General features: G+C 46.9%; 1 protein-coding gene across 3 annotated transcripts in view; it reads right to left on the bottom strand.

Moving 5' to 3' along the window:
* The window catches only part of ZNF148 (zinc finger protein 148), a 569671-nt gene that overhangs the window by 391175 nt on the left and 161134 nt on the right, over positions 1-17362 (bottom strand). For all 3 annotated transcript variants that reach the window (XM_069616642.1, XM_069616641.1, XM_069616640.1), the window contains exon 3: positions 1191-1316. In XM_069616642.1, coding sequence (XP_069472743.1) covers positions 1191-1316 — 126 coding nt within the window. The remainder of the gene's footprint in view (positions 1-1190; positions 1317-17362) is intronic.

The following is a 17362-nucleotide window of genomic DNA, read 5'->3' as shown; positions in this document are numbered from 1 at the left end:
TGGGAATGGGGAAGTAGGTAATAATGGGCCTGCAAATAGCAGGCCCGTTATTTGCTCCATGGTCCCTTAGCGGCTTCCGCTAATGGACCTCAGAATGCGGCGGTAGGGGGTTAACGGCACCGGCATCCTTACCGGTACCGTTAACCCCTTACCGCCGTACTCATAATGACCCCCACAGTCTTCAAAGAATTATATTTTTGAAGCCTTTCGAGGAGGTAGCTTTGTTGGTGGCAAGTTAACTTTAACCAAAACACTGGTCTCCTTATCTCTTAGCATCTCTTGTACACTGTTGGTCTCTGGATGCATGTCATTTGGTACTCATCAGAATGGTAATGGTGTTTGTCTTTTCAGGTGCCAAGATTAAATCTTCCAGCTGATCCCTTTGTAGCCAGCAACAAACCGGTCAGACACTCTTCTTGTTTCCAAATGGAAGTTGGCATGTTCTATTTACGATTGATACCAATAATGGCCGTATGAATTCTTTTCATGGACCTTGTTCAGGACCAGACTAAGAAGTCACATCATTTTACTGCATCACAGAAAGCGGTGGATCCCATGCCAGGATAGAAACCATTAGAGACTGGATTAATGGCAGGGGATCATGTGACCAAGTTGTGATAACATTTGAGCTACACTACAGTAAAAGAAAGGGTTTCTCTGGGGTCTGTTTTGTCACATGCAATGTTTTTTTTAGCAGCCGAAGAAACAGTGGAAGCATATACTGTGTGAGATTAATATAACTAGAACTCCCTAGTAGTATTAAGTATTGGGAACCTATAGTAATACAAAAGCAGTAAGTCAAACAGTCAGAGCGCCAGATAAAATTTTGAAATTAGAGCATTTTACTCCCCATTTCTTTGAAGTGTGGATTACAAAGATTTTGAAATAGAGTAAGAGCAGTCCTCTGTTTCCTATTTGTGTTGAGAGATTTTTTTTTTATCCCAGTTTGATTTTTTTGGAAGTAGTTGCCTGTTTTAAGGAAATAAACATGGATTTTACATGCTTATCCATAGGGCCGCTGAAAACTATTTTAAGATGCAACAATTCTTATCACAATACAGCTAAAAAAGTACTGTCGCTATTGTTTAAATGATAAGGAGACTTACCAATGCATAATCTTCGCAAATAATGATCCCAATAAACACAAGATTGAATTTAAAAAATGTTTCTTGTACTACTTATCCATTTACCTTAGCAGGTGAACGCTGCTTCCGTTTCTTTTTTTTCTGCAAGTCAACTGGTTCCAGCATTTGGTTTCTTTCTCTCTCTTGTTGCTCAGCATCATCCGAAAACTTAATTTCTTGTTTAACACGGACCTGGGAGGAAAAAAGACAAAAACATCAAAATACTTATAAATTAAGTAATGTATGTTTCAATTCTTGTCTCAACAGCATAAATCGACCAATCCCATCGGCGAAAATGGGTAGTAACGTACCAACCCGAGGTAGCCCTTTGCCCCACTCCCCCCTCCAACAGGGCTTCACAGTGCTAAAATCCAGGACAATTCGAGGCGGTACAGGACCTTTTCACCAGCTGCTGCCTCACAAGGGGCAACTGTTTTATGTAACGGCAGTAGTCAGTACATTCCCATTTTGGGCAGTTACTTAAGTTGAAGGGATCTACTCACCTTCACATCTATTCTGAACAGTAACAAAATGCAGATGAGAAAATGACCTTCAAAACAAGCCTTTTCTTGTAATGACTGACAGAGGAAGCCATGAACACATTTCTATTTTGTTTCTACTCAAATGACTGACAAATGCGACCCCATTTTGAATATTAGTAAAAGAACAGGATTTTGATCGCGAAAAAGGGATTAGCTTAGGGCTAAGAAAGATGCATATTATTATTATATTCTAACAAACCCTACTTTTAGCCTAAGCCCTTTTTACCCAAACCGTTGAGACTTTCAAGATCTATTTCCAGTAAATTCTGAATTGGCATTTCTTCCATCATCGTAGTATTTGTTCTATACCTATGGGGGAGGGGTTTAATTCTTTTGACTGCCCTAACACAGCTATAAAGGAACAACATACGTGACTACACTGAAGACAACAACAGCAACCTCTCATTACCCCAAAGACCATTAACAATGTAGACAGTAATTTCCATCCCAATCCTTTAGCAAACTCCAGAACCATTGGGACCAGCTGTTCTCCTGTCCCCACTTCAAAATGCACTGCTTCTCCACATACATGTAAATGATCAATAGAATGAAAGATATCTCTAGCGCTATAAGGTTTGTAAGTACAGCAAGAAGAGCCCACTCATTTACAAACCCCTCCTTTTTCAGCCATGAGAATGTCCAGCACCATCCTATTTTGAAGTGCCACCAATCTAATAGTGCTCTGTTCAGATGTTAAATTCACAAATATATTTGAAGTCCCCTTCAACATACTTTCTACAACTCTACTGAGTTTACGAATGCTTCTGGAGTTAAGAGCAAGCCTAACAATGGTATTAGTCCCCTTCCTAAAATCTGTTGCTAGCTGAGAATCAGTATCAGACTGATCCACTTCTCTTAAGTTTTCTTCAGCCCTTAGATGCCCCCTTAACTCCTGGTGTTCACAGGGATCAGGACACGCTGATTTCGTGTAGGTGCAAGGCTGACCCCGATATCAAACCCACACTTGCAGGTTTCCAGTAGGCAGAGACTGACATCAATACCATATCTGCACTTAGTATGTTTCAAGTGGGCACTCCTATTTCCTCCTGGGTCTTAAATCATATATGGTTGATCCCGGAATAGTATGATTTTTTAACAAGATAGGGGTCTGTATTGAAGATTTTATCTCAGCTTTTGACAGACTCACAGGGTTGCAAGAATCCTTTATTACATGTGAAGGAGGATGATGTTCATGAGAGGGTGGGTCAAAGGAACCAATTGGATGTGAGCAGCGCAGATCCAATGCCGCTTCCCCTCTACTTGAACTGCAGTTTGGGTGGCCAATAACACCTGTCATGGTCCTAACCAGTGAGATTCCAGTGCAGTGTTTCACTGAAAGTTTTTCACCATCACCAGGTTACCAGGCTTCACCCGATGTCCTTCTCGCAAATATTTGTCCGGTAAGCTATCCTTCACCTGCTGGTGGATAGAACGCAATTGTTCAGTCAACTGTTTACAATAATAAACAAGCAGTGGGCGCTCAATGACCTTCAATGAGCGTGGTCTAGGAGCACCCCAAACATTAGCTGGTCTGCCAGTAACAATTTCATAAGTGAATAGCCCTGATTTGGACACAACTGTAGTCCTCCGAGAGTAATGCTAAAGGTAAAGCATCTGACCCTTTAAGTCCTTTGTGCGCACATATTTGAGCTATTTTGGTCTTCAAAATTCCACTGTGGCGCTCAAGTAACCCTGCACTTTGGGGATGGTTAGCTGTGTGAAATTTCTTTTTTATCTGCAATCCATTACACACATTTCGTATTACTTCTGCAATCAAGTGGGGCTCATTATCAGACCAAATTAAATGCGTAATCCAAACCTGGGAAAATACTCTTTCAAAATAACTTTTGCAGTGGAGATGGCGGCATTATCTTTCAAGGGAAAAGTTCTTCCTACCAGCTAAAGGCACAGATTACTATTAGGACATATTTCAAATTATTACATCTTTCTAATTCAATAAAGTCAAAATGCAACACTTCAAAAGGGAAGGTAGGAGGGTCAAAATGTCCTGCGGAGACCGTAGTCCCTCGAGCTACATTATGGCTTGGGCATATTACACAGTTCCTAACCACATTCTCAGCTGTTGCGGTAATCAATGTATTACACCAAACATTTTCCGATTGTTTACAAATAGCTTTGGTATATATGTGGGTGGTTCCGTAGGTCATACGCACAACCAGATGTACATAGGCATTAGGTAACATCCATTGTTTTTTAGACCGTGGCCCAACAACCCACTTCATCCTGCATAGCAAAGCTGTCTTCTGACCCCCCTTATTTCCTCTTCAGTGGCCACTGCTTGTATCTCTTTAATGCTAACAGAGGTTTCCTCCATACATCCTAAATCCTGAGCCCTTCTAATTTTCTCAGCATTATACATCACAAGGTACAATCTAACGCTGTTTGCTTAGCTATGGGGTCACCAAAATCATTTCCTTTATGAATTTCAGTCACTATTTTCTGATGGGCAGCAGATTTAACTATTGCTAATTTCTTTGGTAGCGTTAGAGAGGACAGCAATCGTAATATTAAGGAACCGTGCTGTATCTTAGTTCTATGCAATGTAAAAAAATCCCCCTTCCGCCCATTATTTTCCCAAATTATGTGTCACTCCAAAGGAGTACTGACTGTCAGTAAAATATTTACAGAAAAGTTTTCAGATAATTTACAAGCACGAGTCAAAGCTATCGTTTCTGCTGCTTGTGCTGAATTAAAGGATATTTGTTTAGTCTCTAGTATAGTTTTCAAAGTAGTAACCGCATAAACTGCAGTTGTAGTACCATCGGGCATTTGAAAATATGACCCGTCGCAACCTAATTCTCCTTCTGCCTGCGGAAGGGAGGTATCTCGCAAATCAGTTCGGCTTCTTGAGTTGCAAAGATACAATTATGAACTGCTGTTATTGTCCCCGATACCCTGATTTAGTATGGGTAAATAGTTCAGTGGGGCTGTGTGTGTTACAGCGCTTAATTTTGATATGTGGTGCAAACAATATCAATTAATTTCTTGGGCCGTAGTCATATTTTGGGTCTGAGTCTTATATAAAAGGACATCGACTGAGTGAGGTACCTTCACGGTTAAAGATTAAAATAAAACCATACCATCACATTGTTTTATAGACAAAGCTGCAGCTGCAACTGCGCGCAAATATTTAGGCAAAGCACATCCAACATGGTCTAATGTGGAGGAAAAATAGCCACACAGTCTATGCCTTCCTCCGTGTTTCTGTGTCAAAACAGCCAAAGCACATCCATCAACTTCATTCACAAACAAAACAAATTCCTTATTGTAATCCAAAGTCCCTAAAACGGGAGCAGAACAAAGCGATGTGCGCAACAAAACAAATATCTCTTGATGTTCAACAGTCCAAGGAACTGGGTCCTGTAAATCTTTTGTCGTAAATTGTATCAAAGGTTTGACAATAAGAGAGAAATTGGGTATCCACTGCCTACAATAGGAGGCAGCGCCTATAAGCGCTCCAACTTGTTTTTGTGTTTTTGGCTGAGGTATTTTAGAAATCGCTTGTATTCTATCAGGTGCTAGTTTCCAACCCTCCTTAGACGGGAGGTACCCAAGATATGCTACCTCGTGTCTACAATACTGACATTTCTTCAAAGATACTTTATAACCATGGCAGGCTAGATATGACAATAACAATCACTGATGACACCCAACAAGGCTGAAACCTGTCTGGGGATGCTTGTTGTCTTGTGTAGAAGAGATGTGACCAACAGTTCGGGCTGTACTGCACCTCTAGGGGTAGGACCAAGCCTGATTTGTATATGGTTTATCCCCTTCTGTAATGGCTTGGCAGGCTGAAAAACAATGGTCTGGAGGGTTGCTCAGAGCTGTGCCTGTGGTTACGATTAATTCAAAATCTTCCAGCCATCACCTTTCCGTTTTGCTAAAATAATATGGTGGCATGTTTACAGAGTTCCTCCATGGGAGCATCTATAAGCAAATCATCAATATATTGAATCAATGTGACCGATTCAGGCAATTTCAAGGAATCCAACTGTTCCTTAAGTGCCCTACTGTATATACTTGGGCTTTCTGTATAACCTTGTGGTATTCTAGTGAAAGTATACGCTCTCCCACTCAGGGAGAAAGCAAATAAAAATCTGCTCTCTGGTTGTAATGGTATACAAAAAATGCATTTTTAAAGTCAATTACTGAAAAATATTCTGCAAATGGCGGTATCATAGTAAGAATGGTAGTAATTTCTGAAACTATTGAAAATTGAGGTACTACAATCTTATTAATTGCTCTTAAAATTAATAAGACGATATGGTAGACCTGTGTCCCCTTTTTTAAAAACAGGTAAAATGGGGCTATTGCACGCACTCCCCATTATTTCTTCTACGATCCCTTGTCTTACTTAGTCTGAGACCATTGTTTCAAGGGCTGAATAACCTTTAGGGCATAGCTTGTACTGAGGAATACGCAGATAAATTAATCCCTGTCGTATTCGTATTTTTAATGGGGCAATGTTCATAAGACCAACGTCATTATCCGATACTGCCCATAAGGTTTCAGGAATGTTATCAAACTTGGGTGGCAAAGGTTTTACTAAAAACGGATTCATTTTCGACGGACATACTGTAATGTGTACCCCGTCTGGTGTACAATAAATAGTATCACACAACTTCTTCAACAAATGTTCTCCACACTGTGTAGTTTATAAGAACGGTATCTCATTGGCTGCTGGTCCTAGAAGGACAGGCACTGCAGCCGATACTTTACTAACTACAGGTGGTCCAGCAAACCCTACTGAAATATTAGTATGCCCACTCAAAGGAATATCTGAAACCTTAGCATGATCCATGGTACCATTTTGCGCCTCAGTGTCTGCTAGATATCGATGCTCGCGTCTCCCAACTTTCATGTGAACGTAGGGTCCTGGCTGAGCCACGGGGATTGGTTCCATTTTCATTTGAGGGCTGTCCTATTCTGAGAAATCCCAAGAGAAATCCTCAAGAGAAATCCTCAATATTGTATTGATTAGTAACAAAGGACTTGCTTGGATTATCAAAAATATTGGAGTTAAAAGGGACTGTAGTAGTTGACGCAGGGCCAATCACTGGCCCAGGTGGTATCCATCCACCCCTACTTCTTACCTGTACTCCCTGATACATTCCGCTTCCCCTATTCAACAAGGCTGTACACTGGGCCCTCCAGTGACCCTCCTATCTGCAATAGGAACACTGATTAGGCCCTAGCGTTGAAAATGGTAGAAATGGACCAACACCTTTTCCTCTTGAGCCGATAAGTGGCCCTCCCCTCGTTCCCTGTTGTACTTGCAGTAATAACACTCTTGTTTTAAGATCCACTCTTCTTTTCTGCTTCGTCTTTCTCCATATTTACTCTATTTTCATAATATTGAGCCATATGCAAAATGTCCGACAGGGTTTTGGTCTGCCAAGCACTCTCTGATTGCATTTTAAAACCGCTAATTTCAGGTAACAATTGTCGGACAAATGTATCTACGAATAGTTGTTTCCCAGCAGGCGTAGTAATTTCTTGTCTGGAAAGGAACAAGTTACCTGTAACTGTTCTCCAGCATGGGTCTGGCATGGATTCACATGCTCATGAATATTTCCCGTCGTCAGGCTGGGAATCCTCGGTAAAGAAAAAATCAGTATCAGTTTCGTTTCTGATCTGTCTTTCTTAGTAGTAACCAATCACTGATCTCTGGGTCATACTGCCCCCAGCCAATGACTGCCCTCTCCCTAAGCCCAGCCTCCGGCAGCCATCCTCAGATTTGGTAGCACGCCAAGTGGCAGTATGACCAAGTGAAGAGCCGCAGAGGGGTAGGTGGGAGGGTTCGCATGTGAATCCATGCCAGACCCATCCTGGAGAACAACAGTTACAGGTAAGTAACTTGTTCCTTCTCCAGCATGGGGTCTGGCATGGATTCACATGCTCATGAATAAAAGAATACATAGCAGTATACACATGTACAACCACGGGAGGTGGCAACAGGCTCAACATTAAGCAATACAACAACTCAACATTAAGCATCTCTTACCTCCTCACCAGGCTCACCTTAAGCGAACAGGTTGCGCAGCACTGCTTGGCCGACCCTGGACTCCTCCCTGGAGTCCCGATCGACGCAGTAGAATCTTGTGAAGGTGTGCGTCAACCTCCACGTAGCAGCCCTGCAGATGTCCAGCAGGGGTACACCAGACAGGAACGCCGTGGTAGCAGCGATCGCTCTGGTCGAATGGGCTCTCGGACGGCAGGGCAGCGGTCGGTTTGCCAACCGGTGACAATGCATGATGCAGCCGGAGAGCCATCTGGAAATGGAAGTCTTCGAGAGAGCCGTCCCTTGATTCACAGACCCAAAGTTCACAAATAGCTGTGACGTCTTCCGAAAACTCTTCGTGCAGTCCACGTAGAACTTCAGCACTCTGGCTACATCCAGCGAGTGCAAAGTCCTATCAGCCGGCGTCGAAGGCGACGGGAAGAAAACTGGTAACACCAAGGGCTCATTGAGGTAGAAGTCCGACGGCACCTTGGGCATGAAGGAGTGGTGCGTCCTAAGCACTACCCTTGTGTCATAAAAAGTCAAGTATGGAGGCTTGCAAGATAGGGCCTGAATCTCTCCCACTCGTCGTGCAGAGGTGATGGCCACGAGCAACGCTGTCTTCCATGACAGGAACTTCAAGTGCGCCGAGTGCATAGGCTCGAATGTGGCTCCCATGAGCCTGGTCAGCACCGCATTAAGTTCCCACGCCGGGGCAGGAGCCTTCACCGTCGGGAATGAACGGAATAGTCCCTTCATAAATTACTTTACCAGGCGATGAGACCACAAAGACGCCTGTGCCGTAGTTCTGGTATATCGGGAGATGGCAGCCAGATGTATTTTTATGGAGGCGTGAGCCAGTCCAGCTTTGACCAGCGACAGTAAGTACGGCAGCACTTGAGGGGCCGTAATCCGCAGAGGGTTAATCTTCTGTGCACGGCACCAGACAGAGAACCTCTTCCATTTATGACCATAACACTTGAGAGTTGAGGACGCCGTGGCCTTTGCAAGAACCTCTCTGCAATCAGCCGGGATATCGTACCCCCCAAACTCTAGCGCTGCAGGAGCCATGCCTGCAAGTTCAGTGACTGTGGGTCGTGGTGTAGAATGGCGCCTCCTTCTCTGGAGAGAAGATCCACGTCCGCCGGCAGCCTGACTGGCGGGGATGTTGACAAGTCCAGAAGGTCAGGGAACCAGATCTGCCTCGGCCACGCCGGTGCGACGAGGATCATCCTGCACCTGGACAACTTGAGCTGGCTGATGAGGCGGAGCAGCAACGGCAACAGAGGGAATGCGTATAGAAACAGGCCATCCCAAGGGAACGAGAAAGCATCGCCCATGCTCCTCGGCTGTGGGAACCTGCTGGCGAACCTCTGGCACTTGGAGTTTGTCGCCGTCGCGAACAGGTCGATCTGGGGTTTGCCCCATCGTTGGAAGAGTCGATCCACTTGATCCTGGCGCAGTTCCCACTCGTGGCACGAGCGCAGCTCCCTGCTGAGTGAGTCGGCGATGGTGTTTTTTATTCCTGTCAGGTGGAAGGGAACCAGAAACATCCCCTGGGTGACGGCCCAGTGCCACAGATCCTGGGCCTCCTTGGATAGGGCTGGGGATCTGGTGCCTCCCTGCTTCCGTATGTAGAACATCGTGGTGGTGTTGTCGGTGAAGATCCTCACCACCTTGTCCTTGAGGGACGGGAGGAATGACTTGAGCACCCATAACACTGCGCGGAGCTCCAAGATGTTGATGTGAAGAGACCTCTCCTCCGGGAGCCAAAGGCCTCTTGCGTGGAGATCTCCAGTGTGGGCCCCCCCAACCCTCCAGAGAGGCGTCCGTAGTCACAGTCTCCTGAAACGCCGGGGTTTAAAAGTCCGTGCCCGTCGGGAGGTGAGCCCGGGTGCCCCACCATAGGATCGCCCGACGGAACTCCTCGTCGAGGGGGATCCTGTCCTCAAAGCAGCCCCCGCCTGAACCGAGCGGGCATAGAGGAACTCCTGTAGCGGACGCATCCTAAGTCTGCAAAGGGATACAAGGTAGATGCACGAGGACATCATCCCGAGAAGGGACTTGATGGACCTCTCCCTGGCCACGTCCGTGGCTAACAATCGCTGTACCTTGCCCAGGATGGTTATGGTTCTCTCCTCTGAAGGGGAGGCCAATTGCTCCCCCTAAAACAGTGCTACTTGTGACGGAACCAGGTGGGATTTGGGGTAGTTGATGGAGAACCCCAGCTCCGTGAGCAACCGGAAAGTCCTCGCCGTATGATCGACGGCGAGTTCCCTTGACCTTGCCCGGATTAGCCAGTCGTCCAGGTAGGGGTAGACGTGGATCCCCTGCAGGCGCAGCCGCGCCGCCACTGGTGCCAGGCACTTGGTGAAATCCCTGGGTGCCAACTTTAATCCGAACGGTAGGGCTCTGAATTGGTAGTGGCGTCCTTGAACCACGAACCTGAGGAACTTCCTGTGCCTTTCTAGAATGGGGATGTGGAAGTAGGCATCCTCCAGGTCCAGCGACGATAGGAAGTCGCCTTCCTCCAGCTGTCCCAGTACGTGCTGGAGGGTGACCATCCTGAATTTCTGCGCCTTGATGTATTTGTTTAACCGACGCAGGTCTAGGATGGGGCGCCAACCGCCTCTCTTCTTCCTGATGAGGAAGTACCTTGAGTACACTCCGGAGCACCGGAGCCTCCTGGGGACGAGCTTGATGGCACCTTTCTTGAGCATCGCCTTTACCTCCAACAGCAGTTGAGGGACGTGATTCTCCTTCCTGGCCACGGGAGGAATGCGAGGGCACTTCTTTAGGAATTCTAGTGAGTGCCCGTTGGCCAGGGTGTCCAACACCCAACGATCGGTGGAGATGGACTCCCAACCCTGACAAACTTGTCAGTCGGCCTCCCACTGGGGTGCTTCGGTGGGGGCCCGACCACCCGGCCGGGTCAGTCTTGCTTGGACGTGGCCTTGCCGCCTTGGCCTCCTTGGCGACGACAGCGGGAACCCCCTTGCTTGCCGCGACCTCTGTAGGCCTCCTGGGAAGAGGAGCGGACCACCTGGAGGTAGGAGGAGGAGCCACCGCTGGATCCTTTGGAGGCACCCTACCCCATCTGCCTCCAGCGCTCCGAAAGGGCCATCGCTGCTGAAGCACTCCAAGGGCCCGGGCCGTCTCCGAGTCGGTCTTGATGGCCTGTAGAGACTCATCCACCACCTTACCAAAGAGGTTGTTGCCGTTGAACGGCATGTCCAACACTCTGGTCTGGACGTCCTGGCGAAAGTCTGTTGCCTTGAGCCATCCTCGTCGTCGGAGGCAAACTCAGTTGCCCAGTTGGCGAAATCCGGTATCGGCAATGTCCGTTGCCACCGTAATGGCGTGATCTGACGCCACCTCGCCCTCCTGCAGAATTTCTAGGGCCTCTGCCCTTTTTTCATCAGGCAGGAAATCTAGCAGGGGAGCTATCTTGAACCAGAGCTCCCTGTCGTAGCGGGCCACGATCACTAAGGCATTGGCCGCCTTAATCGTCGCCGCCGCCGACGAGATGACCGTCGTCCCATAGAGTCCAACTTCTTGCCCTCGCTGTCTGGCGGGGAAGTGGAAGTTGAAGACGTCGCGCCCGCTGCCTTCTTCTTAGCCGCTGCCGAGACGACTGAGTCCGGCGTGGGCTGGGCCCTGAGGCACAAGCGGGCGGCATCGGGGACTCAGTACTTCTTCTCGTACCTGTCCCTCTTGGCGGGTGTCGTGGCAGGGTTCTTGAGGACGGCAAGCCCCTCGTCCCAGATGTCATCGAGTAAAGGCACCGCGAGGACCGTCTTCCTCTTAGCCTCTCGTTGTTGGTACAGAAACCCCTCCTTTTTCTTTTCTTCAGGGCAGAACTGGAAGAGCTCGGATGCCCTGGTTATCATGGCGTGGAAAGAGCCAACCTCGTCGGCTGGGGATGCCCGCGGGGGCGGGGGGTGTCGACGGGATGTCTGCTGTGTCATCGCCGCCGTCGTCGTCCGTCCCCGTATCCGTCGCCGTATCCTCTCCCGGCGAGTGGGATGAGGGGTCCACTGGCCTCGCGGGCACGAAGGGCAGAGAGGGGTGGACTCTTCTCCGCTTGTTCCGAGGGTTTCCTGACGGGCCTGGTTCTGGATCCTCCATCGGGGTCCGTGGTAATCTCGTCCTTATCTCGGTACATAAGGATTGGATTGCCAACAAAATGGCCGCCGAGCTATCCTAGGCCTCGGGCAATGGCTGCGACGGACGGGAAGGCCGTTCCACTGGGCCCTGTTCGTCGTCCTCATCGCTATTTTCGACCGTCCCCTGGGATCGAACCTCTCGTTGAGGTTTATGAACCTCTCGTTGAGGCCTATGGACCTTTCGTTGAGGCCCCTCTCGGTCTCCACCAGTTCCTCCTCAGAGGCTGATTCTGAGTCTGTAGCAGCCACCGGCACACCCCCCCCCCTCTATTTCAGCCAGGGGCTTCACGGGGGTCTTAGCGGTGGGCTGGAAAGAGGATTCCCTCCGCGGCGGCAGGGATACTCTCGGCCCAGAGGCCGTTTCCATCGGCGTAGTCTCAGCCGGCTCCACCAGGGTCGCAGAGACCACTCCGGTAGAGGCCTTAGCCGGGTGGATCAAGGCCCTCACCACCTTAGGTGTGTCCTGGGCCTTCGCCTTGAGGGGATGGTCAACGCCTCGCTCCCACTGCGAGATCGACCGGGTCCGCTCCAGCGGCCTACCCGGGTTCTCTGACTTCTTCCCCGAACCAGAGCACTGGCTCGTGGTCGAACGTGCCGGGTAGGTAGCGCCCTGCTTGGCAACCGAAGAGCCCGACCTATCGGCGCTCCCGGAGCCCGCGGACTCGCGGTGCTTGGCCTTCTATTGGGCCCCCGTCGCCAGGGCACCCTCAAAGGACTTAGAAGCCCGCTCAACCTTCTTCTTCGCATTCTCACTTGCTGTGCCCTTCTCCAGCCAGGAGGCGAGGCGGGAACGACGATCTTGTTTGGTCCGTTCCGAAAGGTTCTTGCAGAACGCGCAGTCCTTCTCCACGTGCGTCTTGTCCCCATGGAAGCAGAGACATCGCGAATGCACATCCTCCTTGAAAACGTTATATAATCCGCATCCAGGGCAGTTCCTGAACAGCTTGGATCCGGGCGTCGAGCTTCCTTTGTCCTGGGCCATGTCCGTTGAGGTAGGCCGCAGATCTTCCGGAATCCTCCAAGAAGTGTAAACTCGACGCAAACTTCACCCTTGAGGGGCGTAGAAGAATTCCGAAACGGGTCCCCGTTATCGGAAGTAGAAACAGTGGAGCTTGATGCTCGATTAAACCTAAAAAATTAGAAAATCTCCTGAAAAAGCGTGAAAACGCAGTAAAAAACTCGAGAGCTAAACACGAGGACTCCCAACACTTGAGCGTGCGGTAAAAATGTGCGGATGCCTGCCGGAGGCGGGGCTTAGGGAGAGGGCAGTCATTGGTTGGGGCAGTATGACCCAGAGATCAGCGATTGGTTACTACTAAGAAAGACAGATCAGAAACGAAACTGATATTGATTTTTTCTTTACCAAGGATTGCCAGCCTGACGACGTGGAATATTCATGAGCATGTGAATCCATGCCAGACCCCATGCTGGAGGAAATCAATAAATACTTGCTCAAACTTATTAAAATATTCAGTTACCCCTTCAGTTTTATTCTGGACATATGCGGCCAGTTTATCTCCAATTAATCTTTTTCTCGGGTACCACCATTTTAAGTTGTGCAACTATCGTAGTGGGAAGGGTAAGTACTGCAAAAGCAGGCCTTTCACCAGCTGTCCTGTTAATATCAAGCTGAAACCGTGCGTCCCATGTCCTCCCCAAAGTTGCAGGGTCAGTGGCATTTCTAATTGGTGCCCAAATATCTGATGGCAAAATTACTGAGAACAAAATTTCCAAATCCCTACTAGTGACGACAAAAGGTATTTAAAACGGCCTCCAATTCTTTACAAAACCCAGTGGGATTTTTCCTAATATCTGGTATTGTGGGTTCTAATGCATTTAATTCTTGCCTGGAAAAGGGTATGTGAACAAATTGGGTATCATTTAGCAGGCTGCATAATTGGCTTCCCTTGATTATTAAGGACAGGGCTTCCTTTAGCATCAAGCGAAGCCTGCTGTGGTATATAAACAGGCGGCACCTCTCGCATAGGACATATACCAAAGTATTAGTTTCAGTTTCTAATTCCAATCGGGTTTTCTGTAGTCCCTTCATTTCATCAAATATCTGCCAAAGTCCTGTAAAGTGTGAAAAGGCCTTCTTCTCCGTATGACAAGAGAAGGCAGCTAATTTAAATCTTGTAATTCCCTAGGTACTGTCGAAGGCAATTTTTGTTCCCACTGGATTTGAATCTCGTCACCCAGACATTCTAACAAAATTTGCCGCTCAGGACCTTGGGTTTCAAGTACTTCCTCAACCACATTCTGTCGGACTCCGCTCAATACTAACCGAGTTAGTCTGCTCCCTTAATGTCCTACGTTGGGTAGGCATTAAAGTGGCTTGTGTATTCCTAATAAAAGGATCTAATTTCCGTGCCCTTTCTTTAGTTAATGGGCCATGTATATATTCACTGGGAGGATCTAGGGTGGCATCGGATACATCATCTTCTATTGAGACGGGGGGGGCTATCTTGGGGATCAGGAAGAGATGCAAGAAGATTAGGGCCCGGGAACCCTACTATTAAGGGGTCTGTGATTGACCATATGGAAGAGGAGGCACAGAGGGAAGAAGATGCTGGCGAGGGTTATTAAGGTTCTGTTCTATTACGGGATCTTGGGTAGTAGTAGGTATAGGGGTAGATTCCTGTTCTTTGTAGCTGACAATCTCAGTCTATCTATTATTTTGCTGATATTTTTGCTGCTTATGGATTAAAGCCTTATCAGCCGCTGACAAATGTCTTTGAGCACATTTCTGTTTGCGTTTGATCTTCTTTGGGACTTCCTTGCGCCAAATGTGGATAACCTCAAAGGCGGAGGGTGTAACCTTATTTTTTAATAATACAGATTCTAAATGCTGAATTATGGATAAATCAAAAGATCCATTTTATGGCCATCGTAAACTAGGCATATCTTTAGTATGTTTGCGCCATGAACTGTTAAATATAATCGGCCCTAACCCGTATTTGACATACATCTTGTATGCCGGGGTACCTTCTCGGGGTGCAGGCTGACCAAATTCTATGTAATTCGCAGAACGAACGCAACAAAGTCCGGACCAAAATGTACGAAGTTTACTGGGACCAGGCATCATAAAATGTTCTGATTTTTCCTGGCAAAGGAAGGTATTTGCAAATATCTTCAGTTTAACCCCACCAACCAAGTTTTACCTGCCAAACAGCCATACTTACTGATAAAGTTCTCTCTCAGTTGCTCTGGCCGAAATATTGTGCGCAATTCGAGGGGCCCGAGCCGGGAGAGGGCATCTATGGAGAGAAGCCCGCCGATGGAGGCTAGGGTCAGCTGCGAGTAAATATGATGGCAGGGATCCTGAAACCAAGCAGTCCATTCGGCAGATTCCTCTCCGTCATGTCTAGTCAAAGTGCCCTTATCCTCGGTGGGGCCCCACGTTGGGCGCCATTTTGAGACGTCTAAGCACTATAATTCAAACAAAGTAGAGTATCTGAGACAAGAGTTTCAAAATTGCCAGGTAAGATTTATTTTGCACATATAATACACTCAAGCTGACTTAAGGTTCATCCACCACCAGTATTTTGTGGAGAGTGAAGTGCCTAAACAATACACATTATCTCATTTTATACAAAAAAGAAGCCTGTACCAGCATAGGTCATTTGTTATTAATTTGCAAGAGATAACAACACAAATATGTTCAGACTACTTACACAATAATACCCTAATCCCCAGTAGGAAGAACAAATTGCATTGTCGACAGATGTTATTGTTATGTCAAAAGTCTTCACTTTGCTTATGGCTTTAGTTATAAGCTCTTTCCGCCAGTTCACGGATGGTGACTTATGTTTGAGTCCCTAAACACAGAATCCACTTGCCTTCCGTTTCAACAATGGTCACCCTATTTGCACAACCTTTAAAAGATACGTTTTGTGTGTTTAACAAAGTGGAAGGGCTGAACACTATGTCTCATTGTGTAACTAACCTTTGCTTAGTGCAGCCACTCTCTACATAACATTTAGGTAAGAGAACAGAGCCATAAGGAATAGACTCTTACTTCACGGAATAGGAGGACCTTTCCTTAATGTTATTTAACCTAGGTTTATCGGTGAAGGGCAGGCGACAGATACATGCCCTTCACGGAAACCCAGTCTTTTATTGTAATGACTGACAGAGGAAGCCATGAACACATTTCTATTTTGTTTCGACTCCAACGACTGACAAATGCGACCCCATTTTAAACATTACTAAAAGAATGGGATTTTGATGGCGAAATAGGATTAGCTTAGGGCTAAGAAAGATGCATATTATTATATTCTAACATAGTCACTTGGATTTGGCAGTTATCGGCCATTTCCAAATGAAAGTCCCCCTCTCCCCCCAGTGCCTAAAGTTGCCTACCAAAGCTGAATCTCCTACCAAGACAAATACATAGAGTAACACAAAACGTTTCCTTTTAAATATCCATTTATATCCATGACGACTACTAACTTGACATGCAAAAAATTGATTTGCTTTTATGTGGACAGTCCTGCTCTAAACATTGTGCATAACAGCAATCAGAAAGTTTGTGACAATCTCTCTACCGAGGTGACCTTACTGCAAAATGTCCTTTAATGCGAGTGCTAAAAGTACAGTAGTGTAAAATGTGAACAAAATTTGACTAGCATTTTTTGCATTCTGGGATCCGTAGTTTTACTTTCAGGATGTACAAATCAAACCACAATTATAATTTAGGTGGCCAACTTTATAAAACATGGCAGCACACTTTACAACATCAGAAACACCACCTGTCGTGCGTGCGGTTCTATACTGTCATTTGCGTCAATATGATCTCCTCTCCCAATGAACATTTTTATAACATTGGAGGCCGGGGCATTTTTACACATACACAGCACATAAATAAATGACAAGACTGTATGATCATTATGCATGCAGGACACTGACCTGTTCCAGATCTGTCCACGCCATCGGGGTAAAAGGCATGCAAACCTAATTTGAATGACAATGCATTACTTACCGTAAAAGCATTTCTGATGGTTGTATCTGCTTAGATTCACATGCTGTGCATAGGTCCGACATCCAGTGGTCACTGCGGAGTATTGTATTTTGTTTTTCGTAGTCGAAAAGGGGACGTCGACAAGGCGTGTCTGTAACACTATCCCTATAGTGACGTGCGTTGTACCCACAATCCCTCACGCGTCGAGGTCCCTCTGTTTGTATTTTTCTGCCCTGAGGGAGCCTTCTAGACGTGAGTGAGTACAGAAAAGAGAGAAATATAGTAGAGGATGTCTATGTTCCTTCCATCCGAGCGGGGAGGAAGGGCGGGCGCATGTGAATCTAAGCAGATACAACCATCAGAAATGCTTTTACGGTAAGTAATGCATTGTCTTCTGATGTTTGTTAATCTGCTTAGAATCACATGCTGTGCATAGACTAGCGAGCAGTACCCGGAGTTGGCGGTGGGTTATGAGAAGGAACAGTAGAGAAAAGATGTCTTAATACTGCCTGCCCCACCTGGGAGTCAGATCTAGAGTGTTCATC

Source organism: Ambystoma mexicanum, chromosome 9, assembly GCF_040938575.1.
Source record: "Ambystoma mexicanum isolate Mex_15411 chromosome 9, UKY_AmexF1_1, whole genome shotgun sequence".
NCBI classification, from domain to species: Eukaryota; Metazoa; Chordata; class Amphibia; order Caudata; family Ambystomatidae; genus Ambystoma; species Ambystoma mexicanum.
The sequence above is the reverse complement of the archived record's forward strand: the minus strand, read 5'-3'. Positions and strand labels throughout refer to the sequence as shown.